Here is a 17,204-nt window from a genome sequence, read left to right on the forward strand (position 1 = left end):
CTGGCCTGGATTCTCCCGGTGTTCTCCTAACTGGTCTCCTTGTTTCTCTCGAAGCGGCTTTTAATCTGTTCTCAGCGAGGCAGGCAGAGGGAGCCTGTGGAAACCCAAGTCCCATAACGCTACTCCTGAGCTCAGAATCCTCGGCATCCTGAGAGGAGCCAGTGGGGCCATACACAGCCCGTCTGCCAGCACCTGGCTCACCCAGCTGGCTCACCCACACATGCCCCTTTATTGCTCTCGCGTCCATTGGCCTCGTGGCTGGTCCTCAGATCCACTGGGCATCTCCCACCCCAGGCCTTTCCCCTGTGCCTTCTCCACGTTTGCCCAGAGGTCATCTCCGCAGTGAGCCCTTCCTCAGTTTAACCACCTTATTCGAAAGTGCAAGTCCTCACCCCACCCTTGCTGTTGGTATTTCCTATCCTTGCCCAACTGTATTTTTCTCCGTAGCATTTATCACCTTTGAACCTACTCTGTAATTACCTGTTGTTTTGTTTATTGTCTGTCTCCTCTTTCTAGACTGTCTGCTCCTTCTGTTTGTTTTGTTTCTAGAATGGTGCCAAGCAGAGAGTAGGCCCTCAGTGCATTCTTGTGGGAAGAGTGAATTCATTCATTCACTCAGCACACATTTCCTCAACACCTGAAAAGCGCCACACAGTTGTGCAGCGTGGAACAGTTTGCTTACATCTCCGTCTCGTCCACGGGATCAGGATCCTCTTGGGTGCAGGATCAATGTCTCTGTCACCGTTGCTTCCCTAGCACCTCGCGTGGTGCTTGGCGCAGAGGAGGGGTGTAATAAGTGTTTGTTGAATTAAAGAAGCTGTGGAAAGATTTGGGTACTGGCAAGGTCTTGAATCACTCTGAAGCAGGATCTGGCAGTTTCTGACCCACTGCCTGCTTTTGAAAATAAACTTGTATTGGAGCAGAGCTTCTTTGTTTTTGAATTTTCCGTGGCTATTTTTGTGTGGAGTGTTTGTGACAGATTTGAGGCTTCGTGTATGGCCTGCAAAGCCTAAAATATTTATTGTCTGGCGTTTTAAGAAAAAGTTTGCCAACCCCTGCTGTCAAGTTAGTCAGATATGGTTTGTTTTAATTGCTGACATGTGAAGATGCTATCCTGTTCAGCAAAATAATTTTATGACAAGCAGTAAGGAAGTACACAGCGGGACAGTTCTGCTTTGTTTGCCCCATGCATTCTTTGGGTTCATCTTCTGACATTTACATTGTTACACTGGGGCTAGTTCAAGTAATTTGTAAATATTTGAAATGTAATGGCTTAGAGCTTTCTGTAGACTCAAATCACAGGACAGAATATATTATGGAAGCTAGTCATTTTTTTTTTTTTCCTTCGCTAATAGGGCTGCTGGGCAGTTTGCATACGGTGACGTTTTCCTGTGTCTGTTTTATCTTTGTATAGTGCTCCCACATGTGTCGGAAGAAACGGTGTCTCCCACCAGAGCCCGGAACATGAAGGACTTTGAAAACGTAAGTGGAGATACCAAATTACCATCCCTCACAGATCACATCTGCAGCCACTGTCCAGCCAGACCCAGGAGGGAGCTGTATTTCTTAAGAAGCATCCAGACTGGATAAGGCCAGGGTTAGGAGGAATGCCAGAGCTCGTGGGCGCTCTCTGGGCGACCCTCACATTCCTACACAGATGGCCCTCTGCACACAGGCCAGTTACGGGTTCCAACAGGATCAGTGGTTTCCAGCCTTGGGGAGTTTGGTGTATTTCTGGTGTCCCAAATGAGAGGATGTCACCATGTAGCACAGCTGAGAGGCACTAACATGTATTAAGGGCTTTCCTGTGATGTAAGGAGTGTTATTTATGGTCCCCATTGAATCCTCGCTGTGGCTGAGGTATTTTGTATTATCCCCATTTTACAGGTAAAGAATCTTAGGACTAGGGGAGACTCGCTTACGGTCACATCATACTTGAGTGACAGAGCTGGGGTTTGAATCCAGGTTTTTAATGACTCCAAAGCCGTTATTCTTTTTGCTGCGCTGTGTGGCCTCCTTGCATTTTGCAGGCTGCATCTTTGTTGCTGTCGAATGAAACATGAGCGGCCTCTTCCCACTGCTGTGTGGTTGGCAATTGTCTAAGCATGGATTGCTCAGTGATGGATTTAGCTTCAGTGCTTGCTGTCTTCCAGCATTGTGTGTTTCATTTGTTAGTGGGCGGGGTTTGTTGTCAAGTAACAGGAAAAGAAGGTTATTTTCCCAATTCCAGTTCTCCTTAACAAGTTACCTGCTCAACGCTCTCATTTGTCATGGGAAGATCTAGACTCTTCTTTATTTGTAACCCAATGAAATCCATACTATGCCAGACACGGGAGATATTTATCAGAGAGAAGATGGAGGACACAGAGGGAAGGACACACCACCATCATGTTCTCTCTCTCCAGTTGTCTTTCCTGAACAGAGTGGTACTGTCTCTGGATTTAATTTAGAATACTCATTACTGCTAATAGTTATCTGCAAACCACCAGTGACCAATTGAATAAATGACTTGTCAGATCTCTAATGGAAACAAGTAATTTCTGAGCTTTGAGTTATTACAATTTCAACTGTACAACCCGATCTATGCTGTGGGGCCTGGGGCCTGAAACAGATGAGATTTGATTATTCCACATCGTGTATAATTAAAATGTGCTCTACTATTAAATGGTTGTTCCTGTTTTATCATAAGAGTAATACTAGCTACTGTTTATTGAGCTCTTGCTCTGAGCTGGGAACTTGAAGCGTTAAGCTCTTCATGTATATTACTTTAATATTGAAGCAGCTCTGCAAGATACAGAGTTATTTAAGTTTTGAAGGGCACAGTTTTGATTTTTATTTCTAGATGGAAAAGTTTAACAGAATCTTAGAATTTTGGCTTCACATTTTGTTGTCTGCCTTTTGAACTGGGAGAAATCTCTGAATTGAATCCAACCCTCTTTATTATACGTAGGAGAAACAGAGGCTGAGGGATATGACATGGCAAAGCTGTTTTCAGAGGCAGTCTGTGCTGCCTGAGGACCACGGCCTCTGGAGCCAGACTGCCTGCTCATCCACTTCTGCTGGGTGACCTTGGGCCAGTCACTTAACCTCTGTGTACTTTCTTTGTCTTTAAAATGGACATGTTACTAGTTCCTACTTCATAGGGCTGTCGTGTAGATTCATGAGTAAATATATGTGAAACACAGATGCCTAGCACAGAGTTCATTCTATGTGTTACCTATTTCTCCTTCTTACTGTTCTATTTATTGTTGTTATTTTTGTCTACTCTGCCATGTGATTCACGTTTCCCTTGCTCAGATGTGTTCTTGATGACCCAAATACTGATTTTCTTAAAGGTGAGGGAGAGCCTTCTCTGCCAGTATGTTTTAGGATTTATGTTTTTCCTTCATGACTGGGGTCCTTTGGCTGCTGTTAGGTTTTTTATGGCATTGATATTGTTTATTGTAGCATTTTCAAGAGCAAATTCTGCAGTTGAAATTGAAATGACCACACTGTTCTCAGTGGCTCGCTTTCAGGTCTTTATAAAACACTGAAAATTTTCATCTGGCCTGAGCTACTAAATGCATGATCTCTGTGTTGGGATGCTTATAGGAAATGCTCCTGGCATCTGATGCTAATTTTAAAGTCCGCGTGCATATTAAAGAGGGGGCTAGAATACTTTTGATTTAAAGGGGGAACTCGTGATTTCTTTTATTCTAGTCTTAGATGATGGATATCTGAACATCAGAGTCTACTAGCAAGGGTCTGGCAAAATATGGGCCTCCTGGTTTTGCTTAGAGTTCATCCATTCATCAGTGAATATTTTCAAATACATGTCCTGTGCCAGGCTGTGCCAGGGGCTAGGGAACTGGCAGTAAATTAAGACCCTGTAAGTCTCCCTGTCAAGACGCTCGCAGTCTAGTTAGGGAGATGGATAGCAAAATAGTGCAGTGATAGGGGTCAAGTACAGGGTGCTCTGGGGCACAGAGCAGGGGCCCCGAACCTGGCCTAGGGGACTTAGGGCAGCCTCCCTGGAGGAGGGTCATCAGGACAAGTAGGGATTAGGGTTAGCTAAGGTGAGAGGACTGGGAGAGCACCCAGGCACCAGGGCTCACATGTGACGACGTAGCGAGAGCCATGACAGCGTGTGAGGAGGCTGGGAGTCTAAGTTCCCTTTGGCTGGAAGGAGGCGGTGGGATGGAGGGCCTGAGAGAAGTGAGGCCACTGAAGCAGGCAGGGGTCAGATTCTGCAGGCTCCTGGATGCTACGCTGCTTCTTTTTAGTTTTGTCCTGAAGATGAAGGGGAGCCAGTGGTGGATTTTCATCTGGGGAGGGAGGTGACCGGAATCATGCTTCAAAAGATCAGCCAGGCTGGTGACTACCTGGACGGAGGAGGGAGCGAGGCTGGTGGTGCTGTGACGGGTTGAAAGACTGCAGTGAGTGGTGGGGAGGGGGGGAGGGATGATGCCTGAGCTAAGGGGAGGGGTCCGGAGGTGTTGGGAAGCAAGTCTGCCGGCATCGTCGACTCACCCAGGCCCTCCATCTGACACGCGGGGACTCAAGCCCAGAGAGGCAGAGGGACTTCTTTGGGTTCTGACCCCAGGCCTCTGGCACAGGAGGTCTTTCTGTTACACTCTGAATCCTCTTCTGACATGTAAAAGCCACACGCCTTCTTGTGGGTCTTTAAACTGGTGATCCATTGTCTAGTGCCCTCATCAGCTGAGGTGTAATCACCTGCACGGCAGGCCTTATAGCAGGAGGTTGGCAAATGAGTTATCAGTTTGGTCTTCAGTGGGAGCCTGTCTTGTTGGTCCTTTCTAGATGATAATATAGTGGGGAGCTCCCCGGACCAGAGGAGGCTTGGCTGAGATGTTTTGTAAAGGACTGTGCTTACCTGGTGTGATCTGTTTCAGAGACTACAGTTTCTCTCTCTCTCTGTCTCTCTCTCTTCCTTTGTTTCTTTCAAAATGTTTTGAGCAAGTGGGGAGACCTAGAATCTGGTTCAGCGTGTCCAGTCCTGGTAGCTATCTTTATCCATATGTAGAAGCGTTTAATTCTGGCTTTTACTGTGACGGAGAGTGACACGTGTAGCTTTCCACCTCTGTTGATACAAGTGGCTAGTGTTATTTAATGACTGTCTTAAGTTCATAAAGACTTGTTTTCAAAGGGATGGATTGAACCATAATTTACGTAAACTCTTCCTGTGCAACGTTCAGATTGTTTCTGATTCTTCACTATTATAAACAAAGCTGTGGTGAATATCCTGGTGCATGTGTCTTTGTACAGTTATGTGGTTATTTCCTTAGGATAGACTCTGCTGCCCTTGTTTCCCATCCACCTGCCCTGAGGTGCTGGTGTTCTTGTTTCAAGGCCCTTACTCCTTTTTGTCGGTCAGTCTTGGTCTGAGCTGAGGCGGTTGGTCAAGTTTAATGTTTTAGCTGCGGTATGGCCAGGAGGTTTGCATCTTCAGATTTGCTCTGTAACCTCCAGGTGGTGAGTTACTTCCTCCCAGAGAATAGCGCCCCCTCACGCTCCAGCCCCGCCCAGTCTGCATGGCCCTTGAAGCTTCAGAAGCACGGTGGTACGAGGACATGACACACACTTGGAAATGACCAGAATTGGGTTTTAGGTCTTGGCCCTGCCACGAACTGACCTGGGGGCTGATACGGTCTTTCATTCAGAACTGTCATGAGGGTTATATGAGTTCTGGTGTGGAAAGCGCCTAGCGTGATGCCTGGCACACAGTGGGTGCTCAGTGCCTGCCGGTGTCCCCTCTGATCTGAGGATTCTGTTACAGCCAGCCCCTCGGTTCTGCCCCGTCAGTTGTCAGCTTCGGCTGATCCTTCTGTGATGTTTCTCTGACTTTGGAATGAAATCCCTAACTTCTTGCCACGGTCCCTGACACCCTGCGCTGTGTCATCGGCGGCACACTTTGTGCTCTAGCACGCAGGCTGCTCTCAGCCGCGCAGCTGGGCCTTCACAGGTCGCCTCCCTCTGCTGGGACCGCCCTTTCTCCTCCTCCCGAGGGGCAGGCCTCTTGACCTTCATGTCTCAGCCTTCATGTGACCTTGTTAGAGAGGCCGTCCCTAACTCCCTTCCCCAGCTCGCTAGGGACCCAGCAAGCCCTCGGTACCCAGTCTTTTCCACCATGAGTCTTATGACTGTTTGGAATTGTGTGTTTTCTTGGTGTGGTTGCTTAATGTGTGTCTCCTCTGCTTGGTCCCTAGTGCTCAGCGCCCAACTGAGCAAGATGGTAGTCACTTAATTAATTCTTGTTGATAAGATGAATGTGTGACCTTGTATAAGATACTAAAGCTGGGCTTCCCTGGTGGCGCAGTGGTGGAGAGTCCGCCTGCCGATGCAGGGGACACGGGTTCGTGCCCCGGTCTGGGAAGATCCCACGTGCCGTGGAGCGGCTGGGCCCGTGAGCCGTGGCCGCTGAGCCTGCGCGTCCGGAGCCTGTGCTCCGCAACGGGAGAGGCCACAACAGTGAGAGGCCCGCGTACCGCAAAAAAAAAAAAAAAAAAAAAAAAGATACTAAAGCTGTAAATTTTGGTTGCCTTATCTGTGAAATGGGAAAAGTAATATTTAACTCCTAGGGCCGTGGTGAGGATGAAGTAACATATGCCAGGACAGTGCCTGGTATCCCGGGTCTTATGCAGATGGGGGTGGCTGCTACGTTCTTGTGAATCAAGTGGCTGGAGCAGTGTAGCAGCAGGGAGGGAGCACGCAGATGCCCCAGTCTTAGGAGAGCAGGCAGTGATGAGGGCAAGGGGAGGCTGAGAAGGAGAACAGGGACGCCTTTAGAACCAGGCAGGAGAGCAAGAATCGCGTGCGGTGCAGGCCGGTGGACGTGGTTGAAGCCAAGTCTGGAGCTGACAGGGTGGGTGTCGCCGCCACACTGGGGTGCTGGCTCTGCAGGAGATGGGGCCTGTCAGTGCCAGGGGCCTTGGGAATCAAGTTGGGCTTCTGGCTGTGGGATGTCTGTGCTCCGTGCAGAGGTTCACCTGTGTAGTAGGATGGCCTCCTGCATGCCGGATCGAATGCTCTGAGTTCTCGGACCTCTGCACGTCCCAGCCATGCCCTCCAAAGACCTGGCCAGATGGCGGGCTGGGCAGTGTAAATTTTTACAATTTTTTATTTTTAATGAAGCAAAACTCAACTTTTATTTGTAACTTTTTACAAGTAACAAGTTAAAAGATTTGTGGAAATGATCCAAAGTGATGAATTTTGTTTATAAATGTGATCCAGAAAAATGATGTTGCAATCTTATTGCTGTTTCCTAAAATGACATAATGCTCAAAATCCACTATTTTAAAATTATTTTTATGTGAACCCTTTTTTCTCTTTTGTAATTTTAAGCAAGCTACTATAGGTTTTAAAAATTTCAAACAGTGACATACAACTTAAGCATTACACAATAACAAGACATCTTTACAATCTTTTTTTTTTTTTTTTTGCGGTACTCGGGCCCCTCACCGCTGTGGCCCCTCCCGCTGCGGAGCACAGGCTCCGGACGCGCAGGCCCAGCGGCCACGGCTCACGGGCGCAGCCGCTCCGCGGCATGCGGGATCCTCCCGGACCGGGGCGCGAACCCACATCCCCTGCGTCGGCAGGCGGACTCCCAACCACTGCGCCACCAGGGAAGCCCCTTTACAATCTTTTTGAAGGCCATTTGAAAAGAGATTTTGATGGTCATACAAATAATATTACTCTTGAGCCCGATAATCCATTTGGTGAAAATTTGTCCTGAGGAGACAACCCAGTGGAAGGAAAAAAGCTCTGGGCATAACGGTGTTTGTCGCCACATTGTATGTAATTGGGAAAAATTGGGAACAAGGGAATTATATTTTATGTTTGTTATCTTTTTGGCTTATTGCAACAAGCTTGTGATGAAGGTATTTCACAGGTGAGGAAGTGGAGGTTGAAGAGATTAATGACTTGCCCATGAGTTTAGCATGATTGAGAAACAAAAAGAAGGCAAAATTGGGACTTCCTTGGTGGTCCAGTGGTTAAGACTCCGCGCTCCCGATGCAGGGGGGCCAGGCTCGATCCCTGATCAGGAAACTAGATCCCACATGCCCCAACTAAAGACCCAGCGCAGCTAAATAAATAAATAAAATAAAACATTTAAAAAAAGAAGGCAAAATTCAAACCTCGTCTTTCTGGTTGTAAAGCCTGTAGGCTTTCTCCTAGAGCACACTGGATCCATAAGTGCTCAATAGAGAAGGGGTTAAGTAATTGACTGTGAATCAACTCAGTGGAATTTAGTGCAGTCATTTTAAGTCATAATTATGTGAATTATGCAGCAACATGAAAATATTTAAGATATGTTAGGGGAAAGCAATGGATTACACAAATTCACTTATGTTATAATTTTACAAAAAATGTGTATTCATGAGCAAAGGCTGAAAAGAATATAAATAGAGTTGATTTCGTAAGATAGTTGTATTCCAAGTGTTATTTGGGGTTCAGTTTTAAAATTCTGTTATTGCTACAGTATTGTTTGTTAATAAATAGATGTTTGCCTAGTAACAGTTTTCTGGATGATTTGAGGACACTGGGAGAGTACTGGAATCAGGAACTAATTCCAAAGTGTCTTCCTCATTGTACTAACCTCACTTAGTTGCTGCTGGCAGAATTGCCTTACACGCGGTATTGTTTACCGGAGGTGAACTCTGGGCAGCAAGGTTTCATGGTTTTTGTGTTGTCTAGTGAATGGTCTAACAGTTTTTGGACTTTCAAAGAGGTTAAAAAATTGACAGTGGCCCGAAGATCTGCGTATTGAGGGCTTGAGTGAGAAATGGATTCCTTTTGAAAGCTATCCTGTGTTTCCTGCTTGCTCTGTGCCAGGCTCTGCCAGGTACTTTACCTCGTTTAGTTGTCACAACACCCCTGTGAGGTAATTGAGTTTTATCCTCATTTTATAGGTGAGCCAACAGTGACTCAAAGGTGTTAAATAGTTTTCCCAAGGTTACACGGCTTCCAAGTGACAGCATTGGGAGTTCATCCGTTTCCTATTCCGCTGACTCCAGGGCCCTTGCTCTTATTCCTTGTGCCGTGAATTGAAAGGTGATCTGGTGGGTGAGCTTCAGCTTTGGAGGCTCAGGCTCTTGCAAGCCATTGAAACTGATTGCCAGAGTTAGGCACCTTGCTGAGAGTTGAGTTGGTTGGAGTTGCCCTGATTCTTTTTTATGTTGTTGGCTTTTGTTTTTCTTCCCTTTTTGATGTGCTGTAGGCTAGGAAGGCCTTTGGTAGGGGGTGGGGTTGGGAGTGGGAATGGGAGGAAGCCATAATGACCAACTAGTAGCTCCTTGAGGGTCTGTCCTGCTGCTGAGCTGTGGCTGCTCCAGCTTCTGAAAGCTCCACCCCATGATCAAGTTGGGATGGTTCCCATTTCAGATGTTGCAGCTCCACAGTCACACTTGAGTTGCAGGAGCTGGAATGTGGCAGGTACAGCCTTGTGTTAGCTTACTTTTTTTTTTTTAAGTACTATTTTTATTTTTTTAATTTATTATTTTATTTATTTATTTATTTTTGGCTGTGTTGGGTCTTCGTTGCTGCACGCGGGCTTTCTCTAGTTGCGGGGAGCGGGGGCTACTCTTCGTTGTGGTGCACGGGCTTCTCCTTGTGGTGGCTTCTCTTGTTGTGGGGCATGGGCTCTAGGCGCGCAGGCTTCAGTAGTTGTGGCTCACGGGCTCTAGAGCGCAGGCTCAGTAGTTGTGGCGCACGGCCTTAGTTGCTCCACGGGATGTGGGATCTTCCTGCACCAGGGCTCGAACCCCTGTCTCCTTCATTGGCAGGTGGATTCTTAACCACTGTGCCACCAGGGACGTCCCTAGCTTATTACTTTTGAGCATTGAGTTTCTGTCATATTTGGTGGGTTTTATATTTTGAGGTATTTATTACTGCTGTATGATAAGCTGTTTCCAGTGTTTCCACTCAATTTTTTTTTTCATTTCTTGAACTTGTTTCAAGTACAGATGAAAAGTACAAATGAAAAGAATATTAATGTTTTAAGTTCTTATGCTGTGCCAGGCACAGTACTAAACATCCCAATTAATTTCCTTTAATCCTTATAATAGCTCTCTGAAATAGGCATTATTATAATCCCATTTTTATAGATAAAGGAACTGAGGCACACAGAAAAATGAACTTGACTAAGGTCATACAGCTGGTAAGGTAGTCTGGACCGTATTCATTCATTAATTTATTCATTCATTCAACAAATGCTGAATGTCAACAAATTCAACAAATGTCTGCTGTTTTCCAGACACTGTGCTAAAACCTCAGGGGAAATAGCCATGAGCAGATAGATAATAAGGTGCCTGCCCTCTAGAAGTGGATTATATTCATATGACAAGCATGATAGTAAAGAACACACGTGTAAATAAATAATATGAATACAGATTGTGCAACCTCTAGCAAGAAGACAAGAGGTCTGTGTTAGAGAGTAACTTGGTGGAGGTGGTGGAGACAGGTCTGCTTTCAGGCAGGTGGCTAGGAAGGGCGTCTCTGAGGTGCTGACATTTGAGCTGAGATGGAAAGGCTGAGACTGAGCCACCCCAGGAAGTGCTGCAGGAAGAGCTGTGCAGGCAGACAGGGTGGCTTATGTGAGGACTGGAAGGGAGGCCAGGGAGGCTGGAGCATTGCAGTGAGGGTGAGGGCTCTACCCGAGGCCGATAGCGGAGCCAGATCACACAACCCTGGGGCCACGGCAGGAAGCTTTATTCCAAGAGTGATAGAAAAAAAGCAATGGAGTGATGTTAACCAGATTTGTCTGACTCTGAAGCCTATGGGTCTCTCCTTGCATCACTTTGCCTTCAAGAAATTCTTAAATGTGTCCGTCCATCCGGCCATTGGGTATTTAGCGACCATCTCTTATGTTTTAGACTAGAATACACACAAAGATATGGTTCCCCATCTCTTAGAGATGGATTGGGTAGAAAGACAAATAACCCAACTGGTACAATGCAGTGTGATAGTTGCCATGATAAAGAAATTAGAGAGTGTGTGGAAACATTTAGAAGGACCCCAGTACAGCCTGATGGGGTAGTTAGAGAAAACTTAATGAGGGCAGTGGTATTAAGCAGAGAATGAGGCTGGCATTGTTGCAGAAAAGATGGTGCCTGTATTTCATTGTATTCATTTGGGCTTGTCTGGCATTTGCAGTGACCTTCTGAACGCTTATTTACCTTCCTCTCATTAAAGAAAAAAACCCAAAAACTTCTTTACCTATAAATAGGACAAATATTCTTTCAAGTGTTACTAAGAATTCTAGCAGTGTGCACAATGTGGGCATTCTAAGCCCACTCCATAAATAATTTATTGGTAGCCGAGTAATAGAATAAGGTTTCTCTTTATAGGAAGCATCTGGCGGGGTAGACTTTTTTGTTTGAATGAATGTTTTATGTGCTGTTTCCTTAAAACATTTAAAAGGAGGCTTTAATGAACCTACCAATTGTTTCTTGCGCTGTTCTTCTTAGCCACAAAATTGAAACCTTAAGTGTTAACAAGGGGCCAGGGGCAGAAAGTTTGAAATATATTTAATGTAGAGTATGTTAATCACTTTCTTTTATCAGTCATAAAAGTATTAAAAAGTTTATTAGAAAGAGTATTATATACTATTACCAATTATTTTTAAAAATGCTGAAGAAAAATGCCAATGAACGTATGTTTATGGTGATGTATTGGCATTCAATTATGGCTATTAATATTTTGCTATATTTTATTTTACTTATTTTAAAATCAACTTTATTGAGATATAATTTACATGAAATAAAACCAGTTTTAAGCGTTGGCTGAGTTTTGACATATGTATAGTCCCTTGTAACTTTCGTCATAATCGAAAAAAATATATATATTTATTTTTAATTTTTTTGGTATTTGTGTATACAGTTTTAGGCTCATGTGACTGTCAGCCACAATCAGAATGTTCCGTAATGCCAAAAACTGCCCATGTGTTGCCTCTTTGTGGTCAGACTGTGCACCCCAGACCTCTGGCAGCTAATCCTCTGTTCTTAGTCCCTATAATTTTGCTTTTTCCAGATATGATATAAATGGAAGCATACAGTATGTACTCTTTGAGGCTAGCTTCTTTTCCTCATCATAATATCTTTGAAATTCATTCATGTATCTTTGAAATTCATTCATGTTGTCGTTTATCACAGTAGTTGAATATTTTTCCATCATATGGATGTACACTTTATTCATTCACCCTTTGAAGAACATTCAGGTTCTTTCCATGTTTTGGTGGTTATTAATAAAGCTGCAGTAAACATTCCTGTATAAGTTTTTTTTTTGTGGACATAGGTTTTTGTTTCACTAGGGAAAATACCTAGGACTGGAATTGCTGAGTCATATGGTAAGTGTAGTTTTTTTTTTTTTGGTAAGAAACCGCCAAACTGTCATCCAGAGTGATTGTGCCATTTTGCATTCCCACCAGCAGAGTATGAGAATTCCATTTGTTCCACATCCTTATCAGCATTTGGTATTGTCAACTAAAAGATTTTTTTTTAGTCATTCTAATATCTGTGTAGTGGTATCTCATTGTAGTTTTTGTGTGTGTGTGTGTGTTACGCGGGCCTCTCACTGTTGTGGCCTCTCCCGTTGCGGAGCACAGGGTCTGGACACGCAGACTCCGGACGCGCAGGCTCAGTGGCCATGGCTCACGGGCCCAGCCGCTCCGCGGCATGTGGGATCTTCCTGGACCTGGGCACGAACCCGTGTCCCCTGCATCGGCAGGCGGACTGTCAACCACTGTGCCACCAGGGAAGCCCTCATTGTAGTTTTAATTTGCCTTTTCCTAATGGCTGAAGATGTTAAAGATCTTTTCTCGTGCTTATTTGTCATCTGTGTATCTTCTCCTGTGAAGTTCCTTTTCAAATCTTTTGCCTGTGTTTTTTTTTAATTGAGTTGTTTTCTAACAATTACATCTTGGGAGTTATTTATGTATTTTAGATGCAGTTCCTGTCTTGGATTTGTGATTTGCAAATGTTTTCTCTCAGTGTGTAGCTTGTCTTTTCATTCTCTTAACACTGTGCTTTCCAAAGCAAACGTTTTAGATTTTGATGAAGCTCAGTTTATTGATTTTAAAAAGAAGTTTTTTATGGATCATGTTATAGCTAAGACCTCTGCCTCGCTGTGGGTCCCAGAGATTTTTCCCTGTGTGTTCTTCTAAAAGATACAATTTTACATTTTACATTTAGATCAGTGATCTAATTTGAGTTACTGCTTGTTTAAGGTATGATAGATCAGGGTTCATTTTTTTGTAAATGTTTGATTGTTCCAATGTCATGTGTTGAAAACGAAAACACTATCCTTTCTCCATTGCACCTTTGTCAAAAATCAATTGGCCATAGTTGTATGGGTCTATTTCTGTATTCTATTTCACTGGATTCTTTTTCAAAATTGTTTTCACCCACCTAACTCTTTTACTGTTCCAAATAAACTTCATAATCAGCATGTTTATCTATAAGAACTCTTGTAGGGATTTTGATTGGGATTGTGTTAAATCTATAGATCAATTTGGAGAGAATTGACAACTTTATTATATTGAGGTTTCCAATCCACGAATTTGGTAAGTAAGCCTCCTCACTTATTTAGGGTCTTGATTTCATCAGCATTTTGTGCTTTTAAGCATATATAAAGTCTTATTAGGCTTATACTTAAAAATTTCATTTTTTGGAGATATTGTAAATGGTATTTAAAAAATTTTCAGTTTCTGATTGTTCATTGCTAGTATATTGAAATATGATTGATATCTGCAAGTTGACTTTGCTAAACTCACTTAATGAATTCTGGGGGCTGTTTTTGTAGATTCCTTGGGATTTTTTTTTTTTTTGCAGTACGCGGGCCTCTCACTGTTGTGGCCTCTCCCGTTGCGGAGCATGGGCTCCGGACATGCAGGCTCAGCGGCCATGGCTTACGGGCCTAGCCGCTCTGCGGCATGTGGGATCTTCCCAGACCGGGGCATGAACCCATGTCCCCTGCATCGGCAGGCGGACTCTCAACCACTGCGCCACCAGGGAAGCCCCCTTGGGATTTTTTATACGTATGGTCATTATATGCAAATAAAGATGGTTTTATTTCTTCCTTTCCAATCTGGATGCCTTTTGTTTTCTTCCCTTGCCTTACTGCACTGTCTGGGACTTCAAATACAATGTTGAATAGGAACTGTGAGAGCCAATATCCTTTCCTTATTCTTGATGTTAGGGGAATAGCATTCAGTTCTTCATCTTTAAGTAAACATGTTTTTTGTAGGTTTGTGGGTGTTTTTGTAGACGTCCTTTAGAAGATAAAGGAAGTTTCCTTTAATTCCTAGTTTGCTGAGTTTTTATCCTGAGAGGCTGTTGAGTGTCCAATGCTTTTTCCTACCTCTGTTGATGTGATCGTATGTATTTTTTCTTCTTTAGTCTTTTAGTTTGGTGGATTACATGGATTGACTTTGGAATTTTGAAGTAACCTTACATTCCTGGGATAAATCCCACTCATGATGTGTTAATATGTTTTTCCAACTCGTTAAAATTTAGTTGAGGATTTTGTGTCTATCATTCCTGAAGTAGATTTAGTCTGTAGTTTTCTTGTAATATTTTGGTCTGATTTTATGAGGGTAACGGTGCCCTAACAAAATGAAGTGTGAAAGTTCCCTCATCTTCTATTTTCTGGAAGAGATTGTGTAGAATTGGTAGGAATTTAAGTATTTGGTGGAAATTGCTACTGAAATCATCTTGATTTGGAATTTTCTTTTTTAGAAGGTTTTTTATTACAAATTTAAGTTTTTAAATAGCTATAAGACTATTCAGTTCCTCTTATTTCTTCTTTGGTGAATTTTGACAATTTGTACATTTGAAGGAATTGTGTTATTTCATCTAAGTTCTCCAATTTACATGCATAGATTTGTATGCATTATTTTCATATTATCCTTTTAATTACTGTGGGATCTGTAATGATAACTCCTCTTTCATTCTTGATATTGGTAATTTATGTCTTCTCTTTTTGTTTTTTTTTTTTTTGCCAGTCTTGCTAGAGGTATCAGTTTCATTGATCATAGAGCTATCTTTTTTTTTTAACATCTTTATTGGAGTATAATTGCTTTGCAGTGGTATGTTAGTTTCTGCTTTATAACAAAATGAATCAGCTATACATATACATATATCCCCATATCTCCTTTTTAAATTGATTTTTCTCTATTGTTTTTCTCTTTTCCATTTCATTGATTTCTGCTCTTATGTTTATTATATCCTTCATTCATTTTGCTTTGGGTTTATTTTGCTCTCTTCATGGTTTCTTAAAATAGAAGCTTAGATTATTGATTTGAGATATTTCTTCCTTTTTAAAAATTTTTTTTTTTTTTTTTTTTTGCTGTACGTGGGCCTCTCACTGTTGTGGCCCCTCCCATCGCGGAGCACAGGCTCCGGACGCGCAGGCTCAGCGGCCATGGCTCACGGGCCCAGCCGCTCCGTGGCATGTGGGATCTTCCCGGACCAGGGTATGAACCCGTGTCTCCTGCATCGGCAGGCGGACTCTCAACCACTGCGCCACCAGGGAAGCCCTAAAAAAATTTTTATTGGAGTATAGTTGATTTACAATGTTGGGTCAGTTTCCCCTGTACAGCAAAGTGAATCAGTTATACATATACATATATCCACTCTTTTAGATTCTTTTCCCATATAGGAATACGGAGTATTGAGTAGAGTTCCCTGTGCTATACAGTAGGTCCTTATTAGTTATCTACTTTATATATAATAGGTATATATTTCTTCTTTTCCAAAGCATTTAATAATATAAATTTCCCTCTAAATATTACTCTAAGTGCATCCTACAAATTTTGATTTATTTTCATTTTCATTTATTCAAAATATCTTTTGATTTTTCTCTTTTACCCATGGGTTGTTTAGAACTTTGCTATTTAATTTCTAAGTACTTGGGAATTTTCCAGTTTTCTTTCTGTTATTGATTTTCTAGTTTATGTCCATTATGGTCAGGGAATATAGTTTGATTTTAGTTCTTTTAAATTTGTTAAGGTTTGTTTTATGAGCCAGGATATCTTGGGAACTGTTCCATGTTCACTTGAGTTGTTGGGTAGAGTATTTTTATAAATTTATTTATTTTTGGCTGCATTGGGTCTTTGTTGCTGCGCACGGGCTTTCTCTAGTTGCGGTGAGTGGGGGCTACTCTTTGTTGCGGTGCGCGGGCTTCTCATTGCGGTGGCTTCTCTTGTTGCGGAGCATGGGCTCTAGGCGCGTGGGCTTCAGTAGTTGTGGCACATGGGCTCAGTAGCTGTGGCTCATGCGCTCTGGAGCACAGGCTCAGTAGTTGTGGCGCCCAGGCTTAGTTGCTCCGCAGCATGTGGGATCTTCCTGGACCAGGGCTCGAACCTGTGTCGCCTGCGTTGGCAGGTGGATTCTTAACCACTGAACCACCAAGGGAATCCCTAGAGTATTTTATAAGTGTAAATTAGATCTAGTTGGTTGATGGTGTTGCTCAGCATTTTTATATTTTGTTTTTTTTTGTTCTACTTTTTCTTTGAGAGAGGAGTATTGATGTCTCAAACAATAATTGTGGATTTGTTCATTTCTCCTTTCAATTCTATCAGTTTTTGCTTCATGAATTTGAGGCTTTAATGTTAGGTACATACACAATTAGGATTGTTATTTTTCATTATTATGTAATGTCCCTTTTATGCCTGAATACTTTTCTCAGATATGAATAACCATTCCAGCTTTCTTTTAATTAGTGTTTGCATGGTACATCTTTTTCTAACTTTTATTTTTAGTCTACCTCTATCATCATATTTGAAGTGGGTTTCTTGTATACAGCTTTGGGTTTTTTATCCATTCTCATAATCTCTGTATTTTAATTGTTATGTATATCATTTACATTTAACATATATCAATGCATTTTAATTTAGGCCCACCATTTTCTTACTTGTTTTCTGTTGTTTCTTCTGTTTTTGATTCTTCTGTTTCCCCTTTTAAATCTTCTTTTGGATTATTTGAATTATTTTACTGTTTCATCTAAATTTATCTATTGAGTTTTTGAACATATCTCTTTGTATAGTTTATTTTAAAACATTAAAGAATTTCTAGTGGTTGCTTTAGAGATTATAGGAACTTTTCATTTCCCCATAAGTGAAATGTAAAAACGTTGCCGCACCTATCCCCAGTATATTTTATATCCCAAAACATTGAAAATACCACCAGACTATGTTTTAACTTTTGCTT

At 42.7% G+C, this 17,204-nt stretch overlaps 1 protein-coding gene across 4 annotated transcripts in view; it reads left to right on the forward strand.

The window, feature by feature from the left end:
* Positions 1-17,204, forward strand: part of CDK5RAP2 (CDK5 regulatory subunit associated protein 2) — a 184,105-nt gene that overhangs the window by 11,027 nt on the left and 155,874 nt on the right. For all 4 annotated transcript variants that reach the window (XM_081236387.1, XM_081236386.1, XM_081236389.1 and 1 more), the window contains exon 3: positions 1,415-1,482. In XM_081236387.1, the coding sequence (XP_081092513.1) occupies positions 1,415-1,482 (68 nt within the window). The remainder of the gene's footprint in view (positions 1-1,414; positions 1,483-17,204) is intronic.

The sequence above is a fragment of the Mesoplodon bidens genome, assembly GCF_964165515.1.
Source record: "Mesoplodon bidens genome assembly, chromosome: 6".
NCBI lineage: Eukaryota > Metazoa > Chordata > Mammalia > Artiodactyla > Ziphiidae > Mesoplodon > Mesoplodon bidens.